Source organism: Neofelis nebulosa, chromosome 13, assembly GCF_028018385.1.
Source record: "Neofelis nebulosa isolate mNeoNeb1 chromosome 13, mNeoNeb1.pri, whole genome shotgun sequence".
Lineage (NCBI taxonomy): Eukaryota > Metazoa > Chordata > Mammalia > Carnivora > Felidae > Neofelis > Neofelis nebulosa.
The window spans coordinates 52319715-52346658 of NC_080794.1; the positions used below are offsets into that span (position 1 = coordinate 52319715).

Below are 26944 nucleotides of genomic sequence, written 5' to 3' on the forward strand. Positions count from 1 at the left end.
TCAGTCGGTTAAGCATCCAACTCTTGGTTCCAGCTCAGGTAATAATTTTATGGGATTGAGCCCCATGACAGGCTCTGTGCTGACACTGCAGAGCCTGCTTGGGATTCTCTCCCTTTCTCTCTGGAAATAAACATTTTTAAAAAATAAAAACATTTTTCTGGGCATAAAGCGAAAAGTGACTCTTAAAAGCATTTCTGTCTGCCCCCACTAGGCCCAACAAATTTTCATGGTTGTGTTGAAATGAAGGGATACTTGGCACCATTAACAGCTAGGTTACAATTATTCTGCCATACAACTGACACTCAACCTCAAGATACTTGAGATCTAATGAGTAGAATAGTCTGTCCAACATTCATGCTTAATTCTTTACTCATTAACTCCTCTCCTTAGGTAATTAGAAACAGATAATTAGAGGAAATAGACAAGAGCTACAAGGGTTTAAGGAAACCTTGGGAAAGCTAAAGGAGGTAAGGGCAAGTCACTTAATTTTCTGAGTTTTGTCGTCTATGAAATGAACTTAAATAAACTGTACTGCATGTTACACATATACACAATAAATACAGAGCAACTAGTGGTTATTATGATGGGAAAGAAAAGAGTAAAGGTGGGGCCTTTGGCATGCACCTAGTAAGGAATTTGACAGGAAAGCACTGAACCTTGGCTGAAGGCCTCTGGTTTTTAAGAAAAGTGAGTTTAATATATTTCATACAGAACAGGTTAAAAATAAAAAAGAGTAGATCTGAAGTCTTCAGGAAAAGCCTAAAAATGAAGTTAGTAATATACCTATCTTTTGCTAATTTTGTTTCATAAAAATACACTAATATTTAAGTGAATACAAAAACCAATTTATGTTCAAATTTTTTAGCTATACTCCTAACCAAAGCTTAATGTGGTAGAATATTTTGTGACACGGTAGTTTTTACAAATACACACAACACCTCTGGCTGTTATGCTTTTAATGGAGGGAGGTACAAAATGCATCAATGCAAAAGAATGTTTTACATACTTATTAACATAGTGATGAATGTAAAATCAGGAATACATTGTTAAACCTCAAAAACTACAAAGTTTCCTGCAACCTAAGATAATGGAAAAGGCTCCTTAAGTTTTTACCTGCCACTTTTATTAAAGTTCTAAGTGGTATGGGGGGGGGGGGGGGGGACCAAAAAATAGGTTCTTTTCAGCTGTGGTTCAAGCCTAACAAAGCTGTATGGCAAGGACTATGGGACTGTGAAGTTTCCCTAAAAGGACTTTCTAGATGACCACATCACAAACTTTAAAAGTTAACGATAACACAGGCAAGCTGAGTGGCCTAACAGTTTAAAAGCCTGGAAAGCAGCTAAGTTAACTCACTTTAAAGAATTTAAAAACATTATAAATCCCACTTCCTACAGAGAAACTTCATAAAGCATATATGTGACTTTTAAGGATACCGAGAAAACATTAAGTTTTCATAAAGCTTCATAAACACCCCAAGGCACAAGTGTTCAAAACAGCCTGTTCACTAAAAGGGCACTGCATTCTACTCTTGGAGGTATAGAGATGCTATGCTTGCAGTGAGAGGACACTTAATCTATCCCTAGTTAAAAGCACCAGGTGTCAAGCTCAGCTTCCATTTACACAGGACGCACCAATAACCCTTAGGATAGCAAATAGCTCAAATACTGCATTTCTAACAGGTCTTGCCTTTTGCTCTTTTGACTAGTCAACACTAGGGTTCTTTTGCCTGGAGTTAAGAGTATTTTGAAAGTGGCTAGGACTACCCTGAATACAGTCTTGAAGCAATGTGGAGCTCTTCTAAAAGCTCGGGAGATAAGTCAGTAACTTAGAAAAGGGAAAAAAAATTTGCAGTAGCTGAGTCTCTCAAAAGGAGAAAAATAATGTAGAATCTGACATGTAGGCTAGTTTTATAATGTCAAAAAACGCCCAGATTGTTAATACACATTTTGGTAAGAAAACAATCATTATATTGGCAAAGTTAACTATTTGTGTGAAATATACTATATTAATTAAACAGAAAAATCATTACTTCCACCACCAACGGAAGAAAACCCACAGCAAGGGAAGCATCTAAAGGAGGGCAATCAAAAGGTTAGGGAAGTTTACTAGTAGCTTTTGAATACATCGACACACCTTGATTATAGAACTATTTCATTTTTAAAACTACAGTGTTTTAATGTACTTCTAGTAACAACCCAATCTAAGGAGCTGTAGAGGCTTATGAAAAAGACCTATCCACCAAGATGCTGTGTTTCTAGTGGAGGGGTGAATTTAAGTTAATACTTCTGTAAGAAGGAACTGAATCACCTCAGCATCAACAAACAGCCTTTTTCTTTTACACAGTAACTCATAATTTGATGACTTATTTCTCTTCACTAGTTCAAAGTTAGGCAGGAAAGGAATGAAGCTGACTGGACAGACCCAGAAACACAAGGATTTGGCAAGCCGCACAGTCACTCGGCTCATGGAGGTGTGATAATCTGCAGAAGTGACTCCAGTGTTCCATCCTTTCACATCTGTAAAGAAGGCCCACAGATTAAAAAATCAACTATAGGATAAAAGCAAATCTCTTCCCACCTTAAAGCGCTAATTTCTCAATAAGCTATTAGAATCCACACAGGCTCTGAAAATTCCCGACAGCTGTATCCTCCTGAAAGGTCACTTTCAAGTGTGTCCTAGTTACTTCGTAAAGCAAGTTCAAGTGAAATACATGAAACCGCTATGATCCACCCCCTGACCCTCATCTGCCTAATACACATACCATTCATAGGAAAGGGGTTCAGTGGGCAAAGTATGAATTCATACAGAAGACAAAACATTTACAAGCAGCTAAAATCTGTAATTTTTTTTTTTTTTTTTTACACCAGGGACATGTACACCCACCTGTAGAGGAGTTCGATACAACCACTTTTCTTTGTCAACTTTAAGCTGCATACAGGCAAAGAGATCACAAACTGCTGGGAGGCCATAACGGTCTTGGGGAAAGTTATGTTCCTCCTGCAGGGGTGAATTAAGTAATACTTCCTGCAAGAAGACAAAAAGGGCACGTTGTTACATGACAATTGGGAGGCAAGAGACCAACTTAACTCATTTTCCAAAGACTAGCATCTATAAGGAATAATGTTGGCCATTTTGTAATAACATAAATGTTGGCCATTCTCTCTAATAAGCAAAAGCAAAGGTACAAATGTTTAATCTCTTCCATAGACAGCCAATAAAAAGGCTGGTGGGTTGTTTTTTTGTTTTTTTTTTTCTTTCCTGCAGGATGGGGACTGGGGACCTGGAAAATATGTAAAAATCTGTCTGAATAATTATCACAAATCTTCCATTCTGTTCTAACATGGCATCAAAGTTAATACTGAGGCCAAATAATACTACCATATTTAAGGATCTGGCCCGTTTGCAAGGTTTGGGATTAATTAAGAAAGTATAAATCTATTAAATACATTTAAAATGGTGTTATTCTGATGCCTGTGCTCACCTTGGCCTTCTTTCGAAGTAGCCACTTGTCTTCCCCTGAGGATAACTGGCTGAGGTTTCCCATCTTGTTTCCTGGCAAAACCCAGTCAGCTGTGGCCACGGGGTTCACAAGCTTTTGTTTGCCAGCTCTGTCCTCAGTAATAGGCACTTCCTTGGGACATCCTTCTTTGCAGGAGGGTGTGATGAGCCACTCTGACAGGGGACTGCTCCTTATGACTTGGAAGGAATTAGCAATACTAGAAGGAGCCACTGCCTTTGATGTCTTAGCTTGTTCTGTTGCCTCTTTTCTGGAAGGACAGAGCCACACACTCAGGGAATCTATACACTTGTCAGGCTCAGGATTTGGTTCCACAGGCACACCATTTTTATCTTTCCCTTCTTTCTTCAGAAGCCACTTACACAGAGCTTCCTTCTCACAGTTTTCATCACACACACACTCCGCAAAGCTCGTACAGGGCTCATTGGCTCTGCACACCTCCTCTACTTTATATGGCTCCTGATGGTTCTGGACAAGCCAATCCTCAGTAATCACACTGGGAGTGGACAAGGGTTTCTTAGCCTCTAAGTGGTCATTCAGGCACTTCAGATTGCCCAGGTTTTCAATCTCCACACCTTTGGGCTGGTTGCCCCGACAATTGGTGCAGGAATCGGGTTTGAGAAGCCAATCACTCACACTATAGGGCTCCTGGAACACCTGAAACAGGAGCTTAAACTTCTCACTGGCTTCACAGCTGCCTTTGCCGGGCTTCTCCAGCTTCTGGGATTCCTGAGGAGTCACCAGCCAGTCAGAAAGATCCATCTCATCTTGATCAAGCTCCAGATCTCCAACCTTTTCAATTTCAGTGGAGTAAGAACTGGTAGTAGAACGGCTATTACACTTTTGGTAAGTTGGTTTTTCAGGGACCTCTTGTTGCTGACTCTTGTGGAGCCAGTTTTCTAAGCCCTTCAGGTTGCCCCAGACATTACTGAAGAAATTGCAGGCTCTGGCAGAAGTCTACATAAAAAGTACACAGTATTAGTTCACCAGTACATTATGACTGCATATAAGAGTTCTATACGCAAATTTATTGCACTGCCCAGTGTTTACAAATTTAAGTATGTAAGGTCAAGACACAAAGGATTTCTCTGTTGGGATACTGAAATATTGAAGAACATAAATTTATTTTCTATAGCTTTTAAAAAACTGAAAAATACTAAATACCAACTATGAGAAAGCATCTACAGCATATTTGATAGAAGAGAGGCTAGCAGTTCTACATAATATGCTTTTATGAATAAAGAAGACAAAAATGAACAAACGATGATTAGGCAGGTCATCAAAGGCCGAGAAACGTGAATAACCTCCATAATCAAAGAAACTTCAAAACAAAAGTAAAATGTTACTTTGTATCAAATTCAAAGAAAACAAAGAAGCTTATAAATGATTACCACTATTAGAGAAGTTTTAGGGAAGGGAGCACCCTCAATATATTCCAAATATTCTTCTGAATATAAATTGCTTATCAACTTCCTGGAAAGCCAAACTGGCAATACTTATCAAAAGTCTTGAAGGGTATGCAGAATTATAATCTAGAAATGCAATTTCTAAATTTCTAGGATTTTACTCCTAAGGAATTAATCAAGAATGAGCATAAATTAACTCCTGGCTGTTCAGAGGAACTTTATACCCAGAAAAATTGGGAGTTTAAGTTACAGCCAATCAATAAGATATACTATTAAGGATTTTATGGAAGAAATTAAATGAAAGAGAAATATATTCATGCTCTACTAGTGAAAAAATAAAAAATCTGCTAGCCAAAACAGGATTTACAGATTTAAGTATATGTACGCATAAAAAAAAAAAAAATGGAAGTATACAAATAAAAATGTTAAAACAGTTATCTCTGCATGTGGGGGTTATGGGTTTGTATTTCTTTACAGTTCTGTTTCCTAACCTTTCTATCCATAGTGAAGAGGTATCACTGTTGTACTATAAAGTCATAAAAGTATTTCAAGACTAAAAACTAAAAGATGTACACTAAGAGTTAAAAACTAAACCCATCTACTACTGCATCTACTCAGAAACAATAAAAGCAGCAACACACCTGACTATTCTCCAAGGTCTGCTTCTGGGTAAGCCACTCCTGGAGGTTGGTGCTGGGTATGTAAGGAGCCTGCCGACCAGTGGCGGGTTTGTTTCCAAGGAGCCATTCGCTGAGAGGGACAGCCATGGTGCTGGATGCTGACTTCTGCTAATCACATGATACTTCACTGCTTAACAAGGCCATGCCAAATGCCGTCAAAAGTTCACCAGGAAAGGAGACCCAATCTTTCTAATTTTGGCTTCCAACTGACGGCACAAGTGACACGACTTCCCTAAGGCTCCATCTTACAAGAAGTATATCTCATCTCCAGGGTTCTTCTCCACTCAAAACATCTAGCAGCCTATATTCACACCGCCTTAAGAAGTAAATCATCTCTATCAATTATGAAGAGAAAGTTCCCCAAGAGAGAACCACCCCAGACAGCTAATGATAATTTCTTATGGGTTGCTAACAATGACTTTCTCTCTTAACATCTATAAAACCTCTAAATTTCTATCTCTCATTCAGTCTCAAAAGGAGCATTTAATTGCATAAACTAACTCAATACCACTTATGCCTTTTTACAAATAAATGATAGCAAAAAAAAAGAAAGTGATTTAATCAAAACCCAAAAGAAATATAAGCCAAGTAATAACTTCGTTACCAGAAAAAAAAAATGACATTTTACCTGTTCTGGCAATGGGATATAGCCTCTTTTCTCCAGGAAGGACCCAATATTTGATGATGAACTAGCATGAGCCATCAGGTGCTCAGGAATTTGCTATAAAATAAAAGCAAATTAATCTTTGAAATGCAAATTATGCTTTCATCCCAAAAAAGTCAAACTGTAATTCCTAAATGTCAAACACAGGAAGCCAAGCATTACCATTTCACTAAAATAAATATTCTTTATACTAAACTTGATGACCTACAAATAGTTATGAAATCTGAGAATTCTCTATCACATAACTATCATCATACAAGAGAATTCACCAGAATTGGTAGTATTACTGCTTTTAATAAAACCCAACCAAGTGAGAACATGTTTGGTTCCTCAGACTAAAGACCATTCAAGGTGCACCTGGGTGGCTCAGTCGGTTAAGTATCCGACTTGTGAGTTCAAGTCCGGCGTAGGGCTCCTCACTGACAGCACAGAGACAGCTCGGGATTCTGTTTCTCCCTCTCTCTGCCCCTCACCTGCTCTCTCAAAATAAAAAACTAAACTTAACTGGGGCACCTGGGTGGCTCAGTCGGTTGAGCGTCCGACTTCAGCTCAGGTCGTGATCTCACAGTTCGCGAGTTCGAGCTCTACATCGGGCACTGTGCTGACAGCTCAGAGCCTGGAGCCTGCTTCAGATTCTGTCTCTCCCTCTCTCTCTGCCCCTTCCCGCTCATACTCTGTCTCTGTCTCTCAAAAATGAATAAACATTAAAAAATAAATAAATAAATAAAACTAAACTTAAAAAAGACCAAGAAATATTCTGTAAGAAATATGTCAAAGTATTTAAAAAAGGGGTGGCTGGCTGGCTCAGTTGGTAAAGCATGCAACTCCTGACCTCAGAGTTGTGAGTTCAAGCCCCACGCTGGGTGTAGATTACTTAAAAAAAAAAAAAAAAAAAAAAAAAAAAAATATATATATATATATATATATATATATATATATCTCCAAGTTACTCAAGGACATACAAGACTGGGGCGCCTGGGTGGCTCAGTCAGTTAAGCATCCAACTCTTGGTTTCGGCTCAGGTCATGATCTCTTGGTTCAGGACATCAATCCCCATGTCAGGCTCTGCGTTGACAGTACAGAACCTGCTTGGGATTCTCTCTCTCCCTCTGTCTCTGCCCCTTCCCCGCTCACTCAACTCTCTAAGATAAATAAACTTAAAAAATAAATAAAGAGGGGGGCACCTGGGTAGCTCAGTTAGTTAAGCGTCCGACCTTGGCTCAGGTCATGATCTCATGGTCAGTGAGTTCGAGCCCTGCATCAGGCTCTATGCTGACAGCTCGGAGCCTGGAGCCTGGAGCCTGCTTCGGATTCTGTGTCTCCCTCTCTCTCTCCCCCTCCCCTGCTTGTGCTCGCTCACGCTCCCTCTCTCTCTATCTCTCAAAAATAAAATAAAAAGCAGCACCTGGGTGGCTCAGTCGGTTGGGCATCCAACTTTAGCTCAGGGCATTATCTCATGGTTTGTGATTTCGAGCCCTGCATCAGGCTCTGTGCTGACAGCCCAGAGTCTGGAGCCTGCTTCAGATTCTGTCTCCCTCTCTCTCTTCCCCTTCCTTGTTCGCACTGTCTCTCTCTTTCTCTCTCAAAAATAAGTGAACATTAAAATATTTTTTAAAATTTTAATAAAAAAATAAAGAAATACAAGATGAATTCTGGCGATTATCCATGAATCAATACCACATTCCAAGAACTACCACAGCCTAATGCTCACATCAACTTATTCAGAACATGAAACTTCTGAAGTTTTATCAAATTCTCAAGAAAGCCACTATTCATAGGAAAAATGTGATGTTTTTAAGACCATCTGTGAGTCCACAGATCTGAGAAGTGCACTATGAATTATCTGAGATCAACAACACTCACAATGGTCTTGAGGGATCCAAATGTGGTGATGGCCTGGCGCAGAGCAGTTGTGTCCGCTTCAAAAAGTAGGACAGTCGAATCTTCAGGTTTGAGGGTCAGATTGCCCAGTCTGGAGAAAAAATAAAACCTGGCTTTTTTAAGAAGTAACTATTTAATCCAAAACAAAGCCAAACTGTGAGTAATCTGAAATGACTACTTTTCTAAGAAATTCATCACAGGTAGATGACTTAACTACGCACCACCCAGTATAACATTAAATATATAAAGTAGGATGACCTTATCACAGAAAAAAAGAAGTTAAATCCAAGACATACAATGAGTTACAAAATTGACTTTTTTAGCGGCGCCTGGGTGGCTCTGTCAGTTGAGTGTCCAACTTCATCTCTCAGGTCATGATCTAACAGTCCGCAGGTTCTAGTTCCACATTGGGCTTTGCACTGACAGCGCAGAGCCTGCTTTAGGATGCTCTGTGTCCCTCTCTCTCTGCCCCTCCCCTGCTCTCAATCAATTTTGACTTTTTAAAAAATGTATCAAAGTCAAAGAGCCAAAAGTCAAAACAAGCAAAAAACATCTTTACCTCTCTAGGCACACAGAGACTTGATTGGCTAGATCTTTGTTTTGGGTGCACTCCAGTTGATGAATAAGACAATTGAACTGGCCCAGTAACTGTAAGAAAAATTGAAACCGTCTAGCCACACTGAGTATATCCAAGTTAACAAACAGCACTTGAGATTAAACTTTTACCTGATCTATATTAATGCTACATTATAGGAAAGGCATTCTCTGGAAACCAAAAGCCACAGTCAAAACCAATTACAGCCTTGCAACCAACCACCTTACCCAGTAGAGCTGTTGGGCCTGCTGCTGAAGTGTCTCTTCTTTAAGCTGATAGATGAGATCCACCTGTTCATACAGCCACACCTCACGGCTTCGAAGGCATTCCAGGTGACGGCTTATGCAGCTGTGAATCTGGGCTTTGACCTAGGAAATGCATACCTGTTAGCTTCACTCCTGTTATAAGCCCAAAGAATGGTGTTACCCACAGAATGGTGAGGTACTTAAACTTTGGGGGGGGTCACACATCCTTTTGGTTATCCAATGACATCTATGGAGCATCTCCCCAGAAAAACACATACTATATACTCAAAATTTTGCCTCTAATTTCAGGGTTTAGGGTCCCGAAGTCCACCCATGAAACCACCAAAGCCCCATGGACCCAGTTTAAGAATTCCAGACATAAAGACATTCACAGGCTCAAAAATCCTCATTCAATACACCCTCCCTCTGAAGAGGAACCGGCTTATTTGGGTGGCCTAAAGTAATCAAGAGAAAATAAATGATATGCCATGTAACACTGATCCCCCTCAGTTTTCCATATAATTTGAAAACCTATAGTCTGACAAATTCATCAGTGGAGTAAGATAGGAGTATTAACTTAATAGCTAGCCCTTATCTGTTTTCTCACTCTACAAATGAGCAATCCATTTACAGTAAGCCAATTCAGTAAAGAGATGTGCCACTACATGTCAGTAGCTACAAGACCATTAGGGCAGACAGTTTAAGTAAAACTATAAACTAAATGTTTCTGGAAGCATAAACGGCGATTCAGAAAAGGACAAATGTAAAAATCCTAAGGAAAGAAATCAAAACAGCCATAAAATCTGAGAATTCACATAAGAAACGATTTTTAAATAAGTTTTTCTATATAATAAAGTTTTATTTCAAAGTCATGTAATACTTGGTCTTCCAAGTATTGGAAGTATTCCAAGTATTGGTCTTCACCAACACGGTAGTAGGCTAATGGAACAAAAAGATTTCATTCTGGCTTGCTCTAACAGATAAAGTTATTTACAGAACCATGCCACCAACAAAACCATGCCACCACCAAGTTAAAGGATGGTAGGGGACATGATGAAGTGCCACCCTTTATGCAACAAGGACACAGCTGAGCAGTAGTGCTCATTCATTTTGTTATGTTTTATTGATGGCAGTGCTTGGCACAGGGACCACACACAATGCATGCAGAACTCTTTACGGTGGTACAAGGTTTTCCAGACTCTTCTACCATCTGTTTAATTTCCCTTGGGGATCAAAAGCATTAACATTTCAGGCATACCGTGCAAGGCATGGGGTGAAACTTTCTGGATGGCACTGAGAAGTCAAGCCCTTGGCCATGCTCTAACCAGCCCTGTGCTAAGAGCCCAGACAAGGGAAGAAAAAAGCGCACATCACACCTCTCGCAAGTTATCTTTAATTTGCTGTTCAGCCCGGAGAACTCCACCAATAGCAAGCTCCAAGTCCCTCCGTGCATCACAACACCTCAAAAGGGGTTCTCTATTACTGGAGCAGCCACTCTGGTCCTGTGAGGTACTCATTCTGCTCACTGTTCCTTTGAAAGAAAGAAAGAAAAAATCTAAATTGCACTGTAATTGCAACCAAAAACCACCTTTCAATCATCCCCCAACTGATCATTCCAACCAGTTCCCAATAACTAGCATAATTAGATTACTTCCAACACATGACCCAGCACACAGTATACTCAAAAAATACTGCTTCTTCCTTCCTGCTCAACACTACTGCATTCCTGACATATAATTCTAGGCATCTAGGTTAGTGACACTTTGAATGTGAACAAACTGTTCCTAAAAAACACCAATTTTCCTGAACTGATAGGGCAATTATATAGCCTCCAAAAAGTTAAAAGAACACTGGAATGTAAATTTCTATTTATAACACATATAAAATCATAGGAGGCATGTGTTCTTATTTTACAGATTTAGAGGTGAAGACTAAAAGGTCTAGAAAGATCCATAATTATTTTGAAAAGTAGCGACAAACCAGTAATTGGTAAACAGAATTTAGAACATAGTTTAGATCTGGCATTTGCCTATATTTATTGAGAAAGAGGAAATTTTAATGTATTTCCTCTTTTCTCTTTTAGATGGGACTTTTTTTTAAATTTAGGAAGAACTAACTTAGGGATGGTTTCATAGCTAAGAAGTTTTCAAGAATGTAAATCTAACAAAATACTTTCACAGGATTCTGATAAGGGAAATGCTTACAGGCATTGGTGTGGGCTGCTACAGGAATTTTCTACAATCCTAGGTTTACAAGAGATAAGAAACAGAAGTGGAAAGAACAGCACATAACCAATGACATAATATGAGACTGAGACAGAAGCATTGGAAAACAATGAAGGAAAAGCTTAACAAAAACCGCTGGAAGAAGTTTGTGTCTATCCTGGAAAGATCTAGAATCAGAGATCATTTGTAAACACTTAGAAAAAAGCAGTAATCAGTGTAGCCCAGCATGTGTTCACTAAGTCACTAAGCCCTGTGATACCAAAGTTTCTTCCTTCTTGAATAGTTTTACTAAACTGGCCACTCAACGTAATCCTGCAGCCACAATCTATCTGGATGCTCGACAGTGCGGCCTGTGACAAGGTTACATACGGTCTTCGAGGACAAAGTGAATATGAGCTAAACAGAACTACAACTAACTGGATTATTTTTTACAAACAACTCAAAGGATAACAGACTGAAGCCAGTGTGTGAAGTTTTTAGAGGTATGTTTTCCCCTATTACTCAACTGTTTTCCTTAAGTACCTGGATAAAAACAGAAGACAGACATTAAAGTTGGGGTTAACACAGGACTTTGACAAAAACAGATTCCAAAACAATCTCGACATAGCTGTTAAATCTTATAAAACAGAATGTAAATTTTTAAAACTTGAATGGGGGAAGATAAAGTAAAAGAGAATAAAATGTTTTTAAAAGGATGGAGATTTGTAATTGAAAGTATAGCTCTACATGAGTTAGCACTGTGCAGGGTCTAAGAAAAATAACAAACTATTTGCATTTACCAACAGTATAGCATTTGTCACAGGACTAATCTGTTCCATATTTATTACATTAAATTTGAAATTTTTTTTTCTGAATAACACACTTTAGAAAACGCATTTAAAAAAGGGAAAGGGACTCTAAAAATATGAAAAATTTCTCTAGGAAGGGAAGCTGTTCACCCTAGATAAGTTTCTGGGAGGACATGATTACTACACTCAAATACTTGGCGACCTGTCAAAAAAGACTTAGATTTGTTCAGAATCACCTACAGGGAGTAGAGGAGGATTAACATGAGACATCTGAGACCATATATAAAAGAACTATCGGTTCTGAAGGCAAGGACCTTCTGAGAGATGGCTGCTCTTGGCTCAACAGCAGTCTACCCAGTGCAGAGTCCTCCAGATGACTGACACCTCATCTGAGACAAAGCGAACTTTGGCCTAGACTGCATCTCCATGCCTAGGTTTAGGACCAGATAGCTAGCTAGAAACTAGAAAGGGACAAAAGCAGTGTGATCCCCACCCTCAGAAATAAAATGATGGGGGGGGCACCTGAATGGCTCAGTCAGTTGAGCGTCTGACTTTGACTCAGGTCATGATCTCACGGTTGACAAGTTGGGAGCCCTGCGTTGGGCTGTGTGCTGACAGCTCACAGCCTGGAGCCTGCTTCGGATTCTGTGTCTCTCTCTCTGCCCCTCCCCCATTCATGCTCTGTCTCAAAAATAAAATAAACATTAAAAAAAATAATAATAGGGGCGCCTGGGTGGCTCAGTCGGTTAAGCGTCCGACTTCAGCCAGGTCACGATCTCGCGGTCCGTGAGTTCGAGCCCCGCGTCAGGCTCTGGGCTGATGGCTCGGAGCCTGGAGCCTGTTTCCGATTCTGTGTCTCCCTCTCTCTCTGCCCCTCCCCCGTTCATGCTCTGTCTCTCTCTGTCCCAAAAATAAGTAAAAAAACGTTGAAAAAAAAAAATTTTAAAAAAAAAAATAATAATAATAAATAAAATAAAATGATGGGAGGAAGAAGCCTAACAGGCTTTCTTTTTACCATCTCAGGAAAAGATCCAAGTGAGGAACTAGAGATCCTATAAGAAACTGAAGGCAATTCAGGAAATTTCCAATTGTTTTGTTACCTTAGTCTGTTTCCCCATAATGACTTTTTTTTTTTTAATTTTTGAGAGAGAGAGTGCGTGGGGGTGGGGGGCAGGGAGAGAAGGGCAGAGGAAGAGAATCTTTTTTTATTTTGAGAGAGAGGGGGCACAAGTGAGTGAGGGGCAGAGAGAGGGGGAGATAGAGAAGTGGGGCTCACCCGATACGGGGTTTGTGAGAGAGAGACAGAGACAGAGAGACAGAGAGAGAGAGACCTAAGCAGGCTCCACACTCAGCACGGAGCTCAATCCCATGACCCTGGGATCATGACCTGAGCTGAAGAAATCAAGAATCAGATGCTCAACTGACTGAGCCACCCAGGCGCCCCTCCCCATAATGACTTCTAAAAAGCAAGGGCTTCCTTAACTAAATTTGAGAGGAATCGCTGTGGAAAATTTTTCCAACCCTCAAAACACCAACACCAGCTGTAAATACTTTGCTAACTTTTTTTTTAATTTAATGTTTACTTATTTTTGAGAGAGAGAGAGAGAGACAGAAGGTGAGCTGGGGAGAGGCAGACACAGAATCCAAAGCGGGCTCCAGTCTCCGAGCTCTCAGCATAGAGCCTGATTCGGGGCTGGAACTCAGACCACTGAGATCATAACCTGAGCCAAAGTCAGACACTTAACCGACTGGACCACCCAGGCGCCCCACTACTTTTCTAACTTCTTTTTCACACTGGAAGCTGCCATGTGTTACGCATAGGAATTAGTGTACACTTGGTGCACACTGTAGGGACTCTGAAAAATACAAGTGAACACAACACAAGTGCAACACAAGTGAAACGCTGGCTCATACTTGGAGAGCTGGAGTCACCTCATTACCACAAGTTGCTACACTTTGCACTTAAGAGTTCTATGCAAGGCATGTTTAGTTGTCTTTCCAATTATTAACCAAATTTCACCTGTGCCAAATTTCCCATTCTTAGGTCCTCACCATTTGTGTGGAATGCCACAATGCCTGGCACAGTATAAAATTTAATCAATAAAATTAAACTAGAATGCACTTCACAATGTCAAAACCCGAGCTCTACATCATATGGGTGGCACATTCAAATGCATTTAAGTGCTGACTGTTATTACTAGATCCCTATAGATGTTTTCAATTCAATCACAAGTACCATACAACTGTCTAATGAGAACAAAACATGGCAAATTGGTTTTTCTCCTTATCAGCTATGGACAGAAGGCAGGATGAGATTTAAGTTACAAAACTGATTTTTCCCACATATTTATCACATGTTTTCAAATTAAAATGAGTGTTATCCTTCAAAACAGTCATCTTGTTAAGAATAAGGATCTTTAGGGGCGCCTGGGTGGCTCAGTCGGTTGGGCGTCCGACTTCGGCTCAGGTCACGATCTCACGGTCCATGAGTTCGAGCCCCGCGTCGGGCTCTGGGCTGATGGCTCAGAGCCTGAAGCCTGCTTCCAATTCTGTGTCTCCCTCTCTCTCTGCCCCTCCCCCGTTCATGCTGTGTCTCTGTCTCAAAAATAAATTAAAAAAACATTAAAAAAAATTTTTTTTTTAAAAAGAATAAGGATCTTTAGAGCCCATTTGTCAGTCGCTAAGAAAACCTGTTTCATTTCCTTATGATCAGTCCCAGAATGCTTGTCTCTCTGCTGCCTTTGGCGGTCTCCCCCACCTCCCTGTGCAGCAGTGGAGGGGACAGTCAGCTTCTATAGCCTAGATCCCAAGAAAGTAGTTATGCAAAGGCTTCCCTTTTTGTACCACAGTGAGGAGGAAGCCCTCAGAATGGAAATCAAGAACACTACTACACAGGTGAACTCAAATCACAATGAGGGGAAGACTGACCTAGCTTAATGAAAGCTTTATGAAATGTCACATCCAAAGAGACATGTATGAAGTAACTAGTGCATATGGTCATTTTCAACAATCCACCATTTGTTTCAGGTTTGAGAGCCTATTTTGCCTATTTTCTTACCTGTAAAAAGACTGGACCAAATCAGCTCTCAATCTAAAATTCCAATCAATTAAAGACTATTAAAAATGTTCTTTTTTGGGGCACCTGGGTGGCTCAGTTAGGCGTCTGACTTCGGCTCAGGTCATGATCTGACAGTTTGTGAGTTCAAGCCCCACGTCAGGCTCTGTGCTGACAGCTCAGAGCCTGGAACCTACTTCAGATTCTGTGTCTCCCTCTCTCTCTGCCCCTCCCCTGCTCGTGCTCTTGTCTCTCTCTCTCTCTCTCAAAAATAAATAAGAATTTTTTGAAAAAAATCCTTTTTTATTCATCTTTATAATCCAAAATACTGCCCTACCACCTTCAAAAGAAGACTGCCTTAAATGTATATTTTTTGAGACAAAATCTAAAATTTAAGTGCTTCTAAAACTTCCCCGCCTCTAGGATTCCTGTCCTAGGTTTGAGGGTAGGGGGAAGTAGGAGGGAGAGACACACATACCCCTAAAATAAAGCTCCCAGAGAACCCAGAACTCTCCCAAAACAAGAATTCTACAAACTATATATGCCATCTTTGCACAGTGGTTGGCACAAATCTAATTATAAAACCCAAAGACCTTGAAACCAGAATTGAGCAACTAACCACAAATGAAACTAAGTCATTATCATATGATTTAACCATAAAATTTCCAAAAAGCAATAGCCCTCTTGTGACCAACACAAACCACAATTTAAAGTTGAAAAACCCGGGGGCACCTGGGTGGCTCAGTTGGTTGGGTGTCCAACTTCGGCTCAGGTCATGATCTTGCGGTCCATGGGTTCGAGCCCCGTGTCGGGCTCTGTGCTGACAGCTCAGAGCCCGGAGCCTGCTTTGAATTCTGTCTCCCTCTCTCTCTGACCCTCCCCCATTCATGCTCTGTCTCTCTGTCTCAAAAATAAATAAACATTAAAAAAAAATTTTTAAGTTGAAAAACTCTTTGCCATCTCTTTGGTAGACTATTCTCATTGTACAGATGAAACCACAAAAGCCCAGACAGTTTAAATGATCCATCTAAAGGACCACAGCCATAACAGGTTTGGGTTTAGAACTGAGGTTCCTAAGGTCTAGTCCGGGATGCTCTGTGACCAACTTGTTCTTCTTTTAGTGTATTATCACTCACAAATTATTTTTATTTACCAATTCTAGAGTCTGAAATTAACATTCCAAAAACAACAAAAAGAAATTAACATTCCAATAGAATACTATTGTACTACTGAAATAACTTACATTAAGATTCTGTCCATTTTCATAGTCCTCAATAAATTAAGACAGTTTTTCAGAACTTTTTTCCTTAAATAATGCTAACAAAATAAATAATGCTCGTGCACATCATGACAGGTTCAGAATAATCAAAACACTGCCAAGTACCAGTCCCAAGCAAGGAGGACAGGAGCAGCAGCCCTGGATCTGATCCCACATCTGTATCACAATCACTCAGAGTTCCATCCGTCTGTCTGAACAAAGGCTTAAACCAGGTCATCTCTAACTGCACCTTCCAGTTCTCAGTGTTTGTCACCCTTCCCACCTAACCTCCTCTCCACTTTTTAGTTATTTTCCTGGCATCCAAATCATTGCTAGAAACCCACACACTAAAAACCAATCCATAGCATACATCTATGTTTTATTGACTACTAAATTTGAAATACTGACAATTTAGTTATCTTTGGTGAGACAATATATAATAGACGGTTGGTACAAATTTTCAGGAAAAAAAAATTATGAAATAATAGTCCACATTCCATTTCACCTTGAGACATTTCTTCACATGTTCTTTCTTCTTGTTAAAAAAAAATTTAAAGGTTTTTTACTTCACAATTCATTACCTCAAAGGCTATATATCTTACCCTAGCCCCAGCCCACTTTTAATTCTTTATCAAGAAAGTATTTTTGAAATTCAGGATCTGATTCTCCGTAATTTTTTTATACCTGGCAAATAAGGTTAATGCCTGAAGAGACTTACACAAAATAAGATAACAATGAAATCTCCATAGCATATTTTAAGATTACAACTTCAGAGCTTACTGCCCTAGGATCTGTCTACCTTCATACACGGAATTACAGTCAACCCCAGCACATCAAATTTCCGAAGCAGTAACTGAAAACTGACCACAAAATTCCCCACCTAAAGCCAAGACTTTTCTAGTTCAAAAGCAACAATGACTCATGCAACTTTCCAGGTTCCCCCACACTTTCTAAGAGCACTGTAGCCGGTATGAGCCGCAGCCCGCAGGGTCACCTCTCAGCACGCATGCGCGCAGCCAGGGCCACAGAGACCCTTCCTCTGCCCAGCGCGCCGAGTCGACTCAGAGCGCTCCCGCTGCGGCCCTGGGCTGCCCGACGTACCCCGCAGGCCCAGTCTCCGCCGCGCCACCTGCCTGGTGAGCCGGAGGCCCCTTTATCCTGGACTCAAGGGCCGAAGGTCCCCGCGGCCACGGGCCCCGCCCCGCCCCGCCCGCTAGTGGCAGCAGCCCACAGCGGCCGGGAACGCGCACGTCGGCGCCAGGGGCGGGCCTGGAGGACACGCCCGCTTGGACGCCCCCATCCTGCCCCTCCAGCCGGAGGCCCCCCGCAGCCTCTCGCAAAGCTCCACCCCCTCCCCGCCGCTTCCGGAAGCCAGGGGCCCACAGACACCAGGGAGCTCCTCTCCAGTGTCCCCTCCGCCCTGCTGCTCCAACTCTTAGCCTGTGTCCACCTCGCTCTGTGCCCCAAATCGTCGAGACTTTGAGGACTTAAGGGTTTTGCTGCTAATCGTTACAGAGAAATAACAAACGTGGGTCAGTCAGAAGGCTTACGGAGTTATTCTTGGAATGTCCCTTCCCAGTAGCTTACGCTTCCAGGGATCACCCCTGTCAGCCCAGCTGGGGTTCGGCCCTCGTCTTTTGTTCCAGGCCCTCTCAGACATCCCCTCATATCTGTGACACACCTCTACCTGTACCCTAGTGTCTGTCTCTCACAACAATCACATGCTCGCACACAAGCCACACACAGTCCAGTGCCGCTGTTAAAAGTCATGAATGCTCTTCATTCAGAAAAAGCTTGCTTAGAGCACCTACCAGATGCCAAGCACTATTCTAGGTGCTGAGAATACGAAAGTTAAAATGAGAGCCCTACCTAGAGAGGCAGTAATACAAAAGAGAATGGACTCTGGAGCTAGACCATTTGAGTACAAAACTTTGCTTCCCACTTAGGTGCTGTGTGACTACAGGCAAGTCACTTAACCAATCTGTGCCTCAGTTTCCTGGTCTGTAAAATGGGGACATAATAATGGACCCAACTCAATGAGAATTACATGAATTGATACATGGAAAATGTTTAGGACGCTACCTGACACAGTATTCCTGTATGATTATCATGCTAATGGTACTTCTAGTCTGGTGCCTTTTTCCCCAAAAACAATCCTTACAGTCTGCATATCCAATCAGGCCAGAAGACAAAATCTAGACAGCACAGTCATTCCCTTCCAATCAATTATATTAATGCAAAATACTTGCTCTTGTCTATGTATATGAAATGATTTTTGTAAATAATAAAAGTAAAGAAAAACCACATGACAAAAAGCAAACACAAAAGGTCATCACCTTCAATTACGCATCCCTCAGGTTTCAGATGAACAGAGTTTGTGGAGGTGCCTGTTTTATCTATCATGCACAAAGTTTCTGGGATCAAATTTGAGACATTACCAAAAATAATGAGAAAACAATTTCTTAAAGTTTTTTTTTATTCATTATTATTTATTTTGGGCAGGGATGGGGAGGGAGAGAGGGAAAGAGAGGATCCCAAGCAGGACCCACACGCTGTCAGCGCAGAGCCTGACACGGGGCCTCAATGCCATGAACCATGACACCATGACCTGAGCCAAAATCAAGAGTCAGATGATTAACAGACTGAGCTACCCAGACACCCCATGACCCTTTGTACTTTAAGTCAAATGGTTAGAAAGGAGGAATTCTCAGCCTATCAAAACAGAACTGACGTCAAAACTTTTTATCTTTTAGGTGTCCCTATAAAATACTCACAATGTAAATACAATAGAAACTATGTTGACCATCACCTACATAACTGATAAGCCCTACACTCACTCTAAAAGATCCTGACCAACGCCTCTACACCCTAAATGCTCCAGCTCTCCCTCATTTGAATTCCCAAGTTACAGTTACTAAAAGTCAGTGTTTTATCAGCTTATGACAACTTTACTACAATGATGTGATTTATTAAGTATTACATAAACATAAGAAGACTGGGGAGGAAAAAAATCATAAAAATCTAGAAGAATTCTGCATTCAAACCACTTTGCAGGCTCCTCTTTACTCCCTTAAGCTTCATTATTTGCCCTTGCATCTTTATACAATGTTTACGTTCTAAAGGGTATTTTACTCTCTTCTGCTTCAAGATTTCTATGCTTGCTATCTCAGAACAAGTGAACCATCCACTCCCAGTAGATCATCTCATCTAAAGAGAACATAAACTATAACTTTCCAATGACTCCCCACTTACCTACAAGATACAGTCCGAATTTTGTATAAAGGCAATAAAGTTCTCTATTTTCTTGTTCCAACATGGCTCTCCTGCTGTTTCCCCAAAGGAACCCCCACACCGTGATCTGTTACACAGCTGTTCCATGAAAAGTCCAGGCTGGTTCACCTTGTCCAGCTTGGCTCTCCCAACTCTCTCTGCCAGCAATACCAGTTCCCTTCTCCCCACCTGTCCACTTTCTAACCATGCCCAAGTCGCCACTACTGTGAAGCCTCTCCTGACCAAGCACCCCTGTCCTCAATAGTTTTAGCCAACAGGGTTAGCTGCTGCCTCCTCTGGATTCACTACATTCTCAACAGGTTTCCAGTATGACACCTGTAACATGCCACATTATTACACATTACATGCCTGCCTCCTTAGCTTGAAGATTCCCAAGAGAAGGTATCATATCTTACTTGGCTTTGTTCACTCTAATGCTTAACAGATAAGCCCGGTAAGGGTGTCTTGGCATTAACCCCCTTCCACTCTACACGCTCTACTGAATTGACTTAAAGAGAATGGTGTTCCTGGAGTTGCACAGTACTGTGACCCTAAAGTCAACAGAGGCTTAATATATGTTTGATAAGTGGATGGATGAATGAGTGATAAACAAATGTTCAAGTTCAGACTTATATAATAAGTACAGTATAGTTCTTCTTTAAACACAGATAATCACCTTGATGTGACACTAAGGCCTGCATTAATTGAGAAAGGTTTTTCAGAGGTGGAAATGTTTCTAGCAGAAGGCTTAATTTTAGTTTTCTTTCAAACAAGACAAAACTGGCAAGGGTATTGCTACCGAAACCATGATCCCAGGATATACACAGAGAAAAAGTATCTTTCCTGACACCAGATCTATCAAAGCTCAGCTACACAGATCCACAAACATCAGCAAATCTGTAAGTTAAAGGGGAAATATTAACTATATTTACAGCCAACTCTGGATATTTTTTTTCCCCTCAAGATTTTGCAGTACCACAGAAATTCTAGCTGACACCACAGAAGTTTGGTAGGCTTTCAGAACTGAGGCCCTGCCCTATTTTCAACTTGAACCTTCTGGCCATAATACAGTCAAGGATACGAAAACATGTTACTTATCCACTATCGCAGTAATACCATTTTATCCCCGATTTTATGATAAGTATCTTGTGGTTTTTCCCACAGAAGTGAACATGTGATATAATATTTTCCCTTCCCTAAAGCTTGTGGGACTAGCAATAATGCCAAAGTCAAATTCAAAATATACCTAAGGTTATGTTCTTATGAAATCAGTAATTGTCCAAGTATTAAAAGACTTAACTTCTTGGGGTGCCCGGGTGGCTCAGTTGGTTAAGCGTCCGACTTCAGCTCAGGTCTGATCTCGCCGTTCGTGAGTTCGAGCCCCCGCATCAGGCTCTGTGCTGACAGCTCGGAGCCTGGAGCCTGGAGCCTGCTTCCGATTCTGTGTCTCCCCCTCTCTCTGACCCTCTCCCTCTCACACTCTGTGTGTGTGTGTCTCTCTCTCAAAAATAAACATTTAAATTTTTTTTTTAAAAAAAGACAACTTTTCTATGACCTTACTGACAATCAAAAACCTTTTAAACTATTTTGTCAGCTATTCACTCCTTCAATGAACCAAATTATCACATTTGTAGAGGACTCTAAGTAATGCTGGATAAGAGGACTGGAAGCCTCAAAAGTGCCCCCAAACATACTTCTACCCCCAGAGAAGAATATCTTGATTCCACTGAATAATCAAGTCAGGCAAAATCAGGGATGATGGCTTGGGATAAGAATGGCTAAGAGAATTAGAATGAATCATTCATATCAGAAGAAAAAAGAGTGCTCTCAAAATAACAATTTTATTCACTTGCCAGTGAATCTACTGAATTCAAAGAGAATAAATACCATGTCAGACTCCGAGGTACTGTAGGCTAGATGGGATGTTATGACTGAATGTTATAATTTAACAAGCAAAGACAAGCTGAGAAGGACTATATGGCAGCGCCTTTAACTGATAAGCACAGAAACACTATTTAAAGGGACGCAGTAGAGTAAAAGTGCTCAACTTGGCCCCCAGATCAGCCTAGGCCACTGGCATTGTTTCTGTGCTCTATGTTGAAACAAAGTATTCAGACATACTCATAACTGAAACAAAGCCTAAATGAAAATGTGGACAAAAGCTTTATGAAAACTAAAAAGTAGCAAGAAGAGTAACAAAAATGTCATGGACATCTATAATGCCTTCCTGAAAACTGTGCTTAAGCCAATACATACACACTGGTTCGTGCCTTATGGTCACTTTAGACTTGCAACCTAACTGGTATATAAACAGAGACAATGATTCCACTAATTTCAGCAATGCCTCAGAAAGTACAGTCTGAACCAGGAACACATTCTATTGTGCTCATCATGCATAGTGACAAGTCTTAATTCTCTGAGGCTCAGTATACTTCTTTCAAATAACTCAAAGATTAATATATTTTAATTTATTTTTTAAATTCCAGTGTAGTTAACATATAGTTGTATTAGTTCCCAGTGTACAATAAAGTGATTTAACAATTTCATATATTAACTCAGTGCTCATCAAGATAAGTGTACTCGTAATCCCCCAAAGATTGATATATGTAAAGCACTTAGAATAATGCCTAACACATAGTAAGAGCTATATAGGCATTAAAGTTTCCCCCATTATCCAAAAGCAGGGCATTCTGTGCAACCTTTCGTAAGTTGAAATGGCGTAAAGAAGCAATTACCATTAATTAATATGGAAAAATTTTTGAGCATTTCCAGGCCCCAAAAATAACCTCTCTGAGGATTTTCTGATGCCTTACAACTTATCTTTCTAATGGATGCACAAAATAAATTGACACAAAGCACTAATGCTCACAGACACAGTTCAAAGCTGTGGTGGCTTGCTGCTGAGATGCTGAGTGTAGTTCCCAGGGAAGGAGCTTGGTGGCACCACTCTAGCTGCTGGGGAGGCACGCCGCCTCTACATCGGCTCACTGCAAAATAAATGCTGAACGCTATATTCCCTTTTCACTGTTTTTTGTAAAAGCAAAACTCCTCTTTGGATTTCTTTGGTTAGCAAAAAAAAGATAACGAGTGCAGGTCTTTTGTAAAAGCAAAGTGGTATAACACATGCTTTAAAAAATCAAGGGATATCTGCAGCTACTTTTATCACTCTTGGTCAGAGAATGGGGTATGATAATAAAGAAGACATTTTATTATGTAGCTCGTATATTCAATAAGTCACCATCATCTCTCTCCAGTATTCCTGCAGAAACCTCATGACTGCTGCCCACCCCACCCCCACCCCCACCTACTCTTCTCTTTGCTGGCTCAGTCCAGCCACCATTGCTTCCTTGCTGCTCCCCCAGCATACCAAGGATGCTTCCACCTCCGGGCCCTTGCACTTTCTTCCAGAGAGCCTCATGTCCACTCTTTCACTTCCTTAGGGGATCTGATCACTTCCTTAGGCTGTCTTCCCAGTGAGGCCATTGCTCACTATCCTATACAGACTAAATCTTCCTTCCACAGTCACACTTAATATATTTTCTTTTTCTCCATAATACTTACCACAATCTGACATGAAGAAACCATTTATTTTCTGACCCCACTTCAGAAAACACACTGAAAGGTAAGTTCCACACAGGAAGAAACTTTGTCTTTTTGTCCACCATTATACAGTAGGTGTTCAATAAATATTCGTTGAATAAATTCAGTAAACATTTAATATATCTTTGTGCCAAGGCTTTCTTTTACACATTATCTCATTTAGTCCTCACAAATATTTAAGGTACATATTATTGCAATTTTAAAAATAAAGAACCTAAGGCTTAAAAAACAAAAAAAAAGAAAGTAAGGATTGAGGGAGTTAAATATATTACCTACAATCACAAGCTTCCAAGTGGAGGAACCAAGATTTAATCTTTAATCCCAGGTCTGAGTCATAACTCCTTAGCCACACAATGTATGTTAAAGGGGTCATTTAGGCATTGAGATTTTATGTATTCATTCAACAAATATTTACTGTGTGCTTAAGCTGACTATACTTATGATAGTCCCTGAAGCCACAACGGTGAACTTGCTATCTAGAGGAGAACTGTGCCACTGAGTCACCAAAAAACTCAGCAGAAAATACTAATTATTTGAAATAAGAGACAGAGTTAAAAATCCATCAGCAGCGGCAATGACTGGCTCTGAATGTTCTCCAGTATGGTAACGCTTCCCTTACTCTAGGAGGGGAATTATTATAAAACATTAGCCAAGAGGCTTTTGAATGGGGGTAGGGATGTGTCAGAATATCCTGCACGGTTTTCTGAAGCCCCTACACAAGTTCCTGAGATTCTAGTACAACTAAGCCATTTAATAAAATGGGGTGGAGTGGGAAGTCCTACCTAATTCTAAAATAAGATCGCTCCGCCCCCCCACCCCCCACCCCCACCCCCGGAGAATCACATTTTCCTTCCCTTACATAGCTCACCATGCTTTTCCACTTTTGAAATACCTGTTTGACCAACCGTGATAATGTAATAACAGAGGTTTATTTAAACACAAGATACCAGGAGCGCCTGGGTGGCTCAGTCGGCTGAGCGTTGGACTTAGGTTCAGGTCATGATCTCATGGCTCAGGGGTTCCGGCCCTGGGTTGGGCTCTGTGCTGACAGCTCAGAGTCTGGAACCTTCTTCAGATTCTGTGTCTCCCTCTCTCTCTCTGCCCCTCTCCCACTCGTGCCACGTCTCTGTCTCTCGAAAATAAACATTAAAAATCTTTTAAACACAAAATACCATAGGGCTGCTCTGATGGCTCAGGCGGTTAAGCCTCCGACTTGGGCTCAGGTCATGATCTCATGGTTTGTGGGTTGGTGCCCCACATGGGGTTGGTTCTGTGCTGACAGCTCAGAGCCTGGAGCCTGCTTCGCATTCTGTGTCCCCCTCTCTCTCTGCCCCTCCCCCACTCACGCTCTGTCTCTCAAAAGTAAACAAACATTAAAAACGCAAAATACCGTAAAACTTTAGACCCCTATGATTTTCCCTAGGGACTCAAAGACAAAAGTCTCATAAAAAGGGGGAAAGGAGAAATAAAATGTGAGGGATATTACGGGGCTAGACCTTACATATATTATCTCATTTATTTATCTTAACAACTGGACAAGCTAGCAAACATCCCTAAGAGCAAACCAAGTTAACTTCCCTAAGCCACAAGATACACGCACCACCTCCCACTTCCACTGTACCATCTGGTAAGTCTTCCTCAAAGAGTCTGACAGTCTTTAAAGTTCAGAAATGGCATGCTAGGACCCCAGTGCAGAAATGAGCCAACTATGATCACCCGTCTCACCCTCACCCCAGGAAGTTATTCAAGAGACCTTACAACCACATTTCCAAATTACCAGATAGGTGGTGGAAAGCTAAATCTGTCCAAAGACAGTTACGCTACGGTGAACCTTACCCTGATTAGAAAATACCGAAAAATGCTACTGTGAAAAAAGCTCTGCTTTTGTGACCTGACAGCTCTAGCGCTCTGACTGCTGTCATTCTTGATCGCATTATCCCTGGTTGTATCACATGGCACGAAACGCTGTTTTATATCATTGTTGCCCCGCCACAGGAATTTAGTTTCACGAAAATAAACGCTGTGCCCCTTTGTTTTCATTGCTATAGCCTTAACCCCCTGAACACCTAGGCAATGAATAAATGATTGCTGGTGGAATGAATCAAGGAATGAGCAAAACTTGCTCTTCTCATCTGTAAAAAGGAGAGGATCAGGCTGCCTCTCGGGCTGTGAGTATTACATGAGATGTGCTGGCACTCAGAGGGCTGAAAAAAACATGACCTTCCTCGCGTTTCCACCCAGCAGTGTAGGAATGGATATGCCTCCGGGCCCATTCTGGAGAAACGGGAGTCTCTCTGCCCCCATGAGACCCTGGCGAGAGCAAGCAAAACCTTGCAGCTGTCACTCCCGGGGCCAAGAGAAGGCGGGCAGAAAGAAGGTGGTGGCCCCCGGGCAGAGTGTTGAGGCCCGGGGAGAGCGCAGCCTCCGGCCGGCCGACAGTCAAGAAAAGGTGACCCCCGGACAGGACGGGTCGAGGGAAACGCTGGCCGGGAAAGGCAGGCCCAGGCCCGGTGGGCAAGCGGTCATGGCGCCCTGGAACAGCCCGCGGTGTGAGGGCTGGAGGAGTCGCGCCGGCCCGAAGGGCCACTGTGGTTCTTACCAGCTCCAAGCGCAGCGCCCGGCGACCGGAGTGGATGCTTCCTCGGAGAGAGACCGGCCCGAACAAGTAAAGGGCCGAAAGGAAGAGTTCTCGCGAGAGCACAACCTTCCTCCCACGCCTCACGCCACACGTCTGACAGTCTCGCGAGATCTCTCCTCGGGTCAGCCCAAAGCCCTTGTCCGCCCTCTAGAGAGCACAGAGCGCAGGCGCACACTCGCCCCCGGCGCTGGAGGTCCGCGTCCTTTCACCGTTCCTGAGTAAGTCAGGTTAAGTGAAGCAAACGTGTTGAGGGCAAACTCTGTGCCAAGGATGATCCTAAGTTAATGTCTCGTATCAAATGTCCTCATAGATAGATTTTAGTTTTAATAAACAGATGCAAAAATAAATCAAAACACAAAAGGACAAATCTTGTATGATTCCACCCAACATAAGATACGTTGAACAGTCAACTTACAGAGACAGAAAACGAAATGGTGGTTGCCACAGGCTGGGGGAGAGGACTTATTGTTTAATGAGTGCAGACTTTCAGTTTGGGGTGATGGAAAGTTCTGGAGAATGAATGCTAGCGATGGCTGCACAACAATGTGTATGTAATTCCACTCGACAGTAAACTTAAAAATGGATAAAATGGTAACTTCTATGTTCTGTATATTTTGCTTCACTTTTTTAATTTTAGTAAATAAATAAATGTCAGAGTCAGATTTCAAACCGTATCATCTGAGTCCAAAGTGTATGTTTCTTTGCACCATATCACACTACTCTGCACACCCCATGACCCTGTACCACTTCTCAAAATTTGCCCAGTGTGGCATTACCCACATTAGAGCTTTTTTGTTAGTTTGTGACCAGATATAAATACAGGAATCTTTCTGTGGTCGGTTTTGACAGAGGCCCCCAATACTTAGCTCTCTGCTCCCCATGTTTGCCAGCAAGGTGAAGGACCATCAAAGTAGGTCCCACCCAAGAGTGACAAGGGGCAAGGCAATCTAAGCAGAAAGCAATGGGAAATGTGGGTTCAGATGCAGAAGCTAAAAGGCAGTCAGAGCCTGTATTGGAGCTTTGGAGAAGGAGGAGTAAGGCATGTTGGAGCAGCCCACAAAAGCCCCAATGAGGAAGAAAATCACCGTAAACACTGCCACAGGCAGAAGGAGCCAAGACTGT

At 41.5% G+C, this 26944-nt stretch overlaps 1 protein-coding gene across 6 annotated transcripts; it reads right to left on the bottom strand.

Annotated features, from left to right (window-relative positions):
* Nucleotides 1-941: 941 nt before the first annotated feature.
* On the bottom strand, nucleotides 942-25915 carry NCOA4 (nuclear receptor coactivator 4). Of its 6 annotated transcripts, none has more exons than XM_058697024.1 (10): nucleotides 25784-25915; nucleotides 10365-10519; nucleotides 8971-9111; nucleotides 8708-8796; nucleotides 8131-8239; nucleotides 6232-6324; nucleotides 5565-5711; nucleotides 3482-4474; nucleotides 2884-3024; nucleotides 942-2516 (listed from the first exon to the last, which is right to left on the bottom strand). In XM_058697024.1, exons 2-10 carry the CDS (start codon nucleotides 10503-10505, stop codon nucleotides 2511-2513), a joined length of 1860 nt encoding a protein of 619 aa, XP_058553007.1. In that variant the 5' UTR covers nucleotides 10506-10519; nucleotides 25784-25915; the 3' UTR covers nucleotides 942-2510. The 6 variants fall into 6 exon arrangements, with proteins under 6 accessions (XP_058553007.1, XP_058553005.1, XP_058553004.1 ...); XM_058697022.1 differs by lacking the exon at nucleotides 25784-25915 and adding an exon at nucleotides 17416-17534; XM_058697021.1 differs by lacking the exon at nucleotides 25784-25915 and adding an exon at nucleotides 17309-17330.
* Between the last annotated feature and the right edge of the window lie 1029 nt (nucleotides 25916-26944).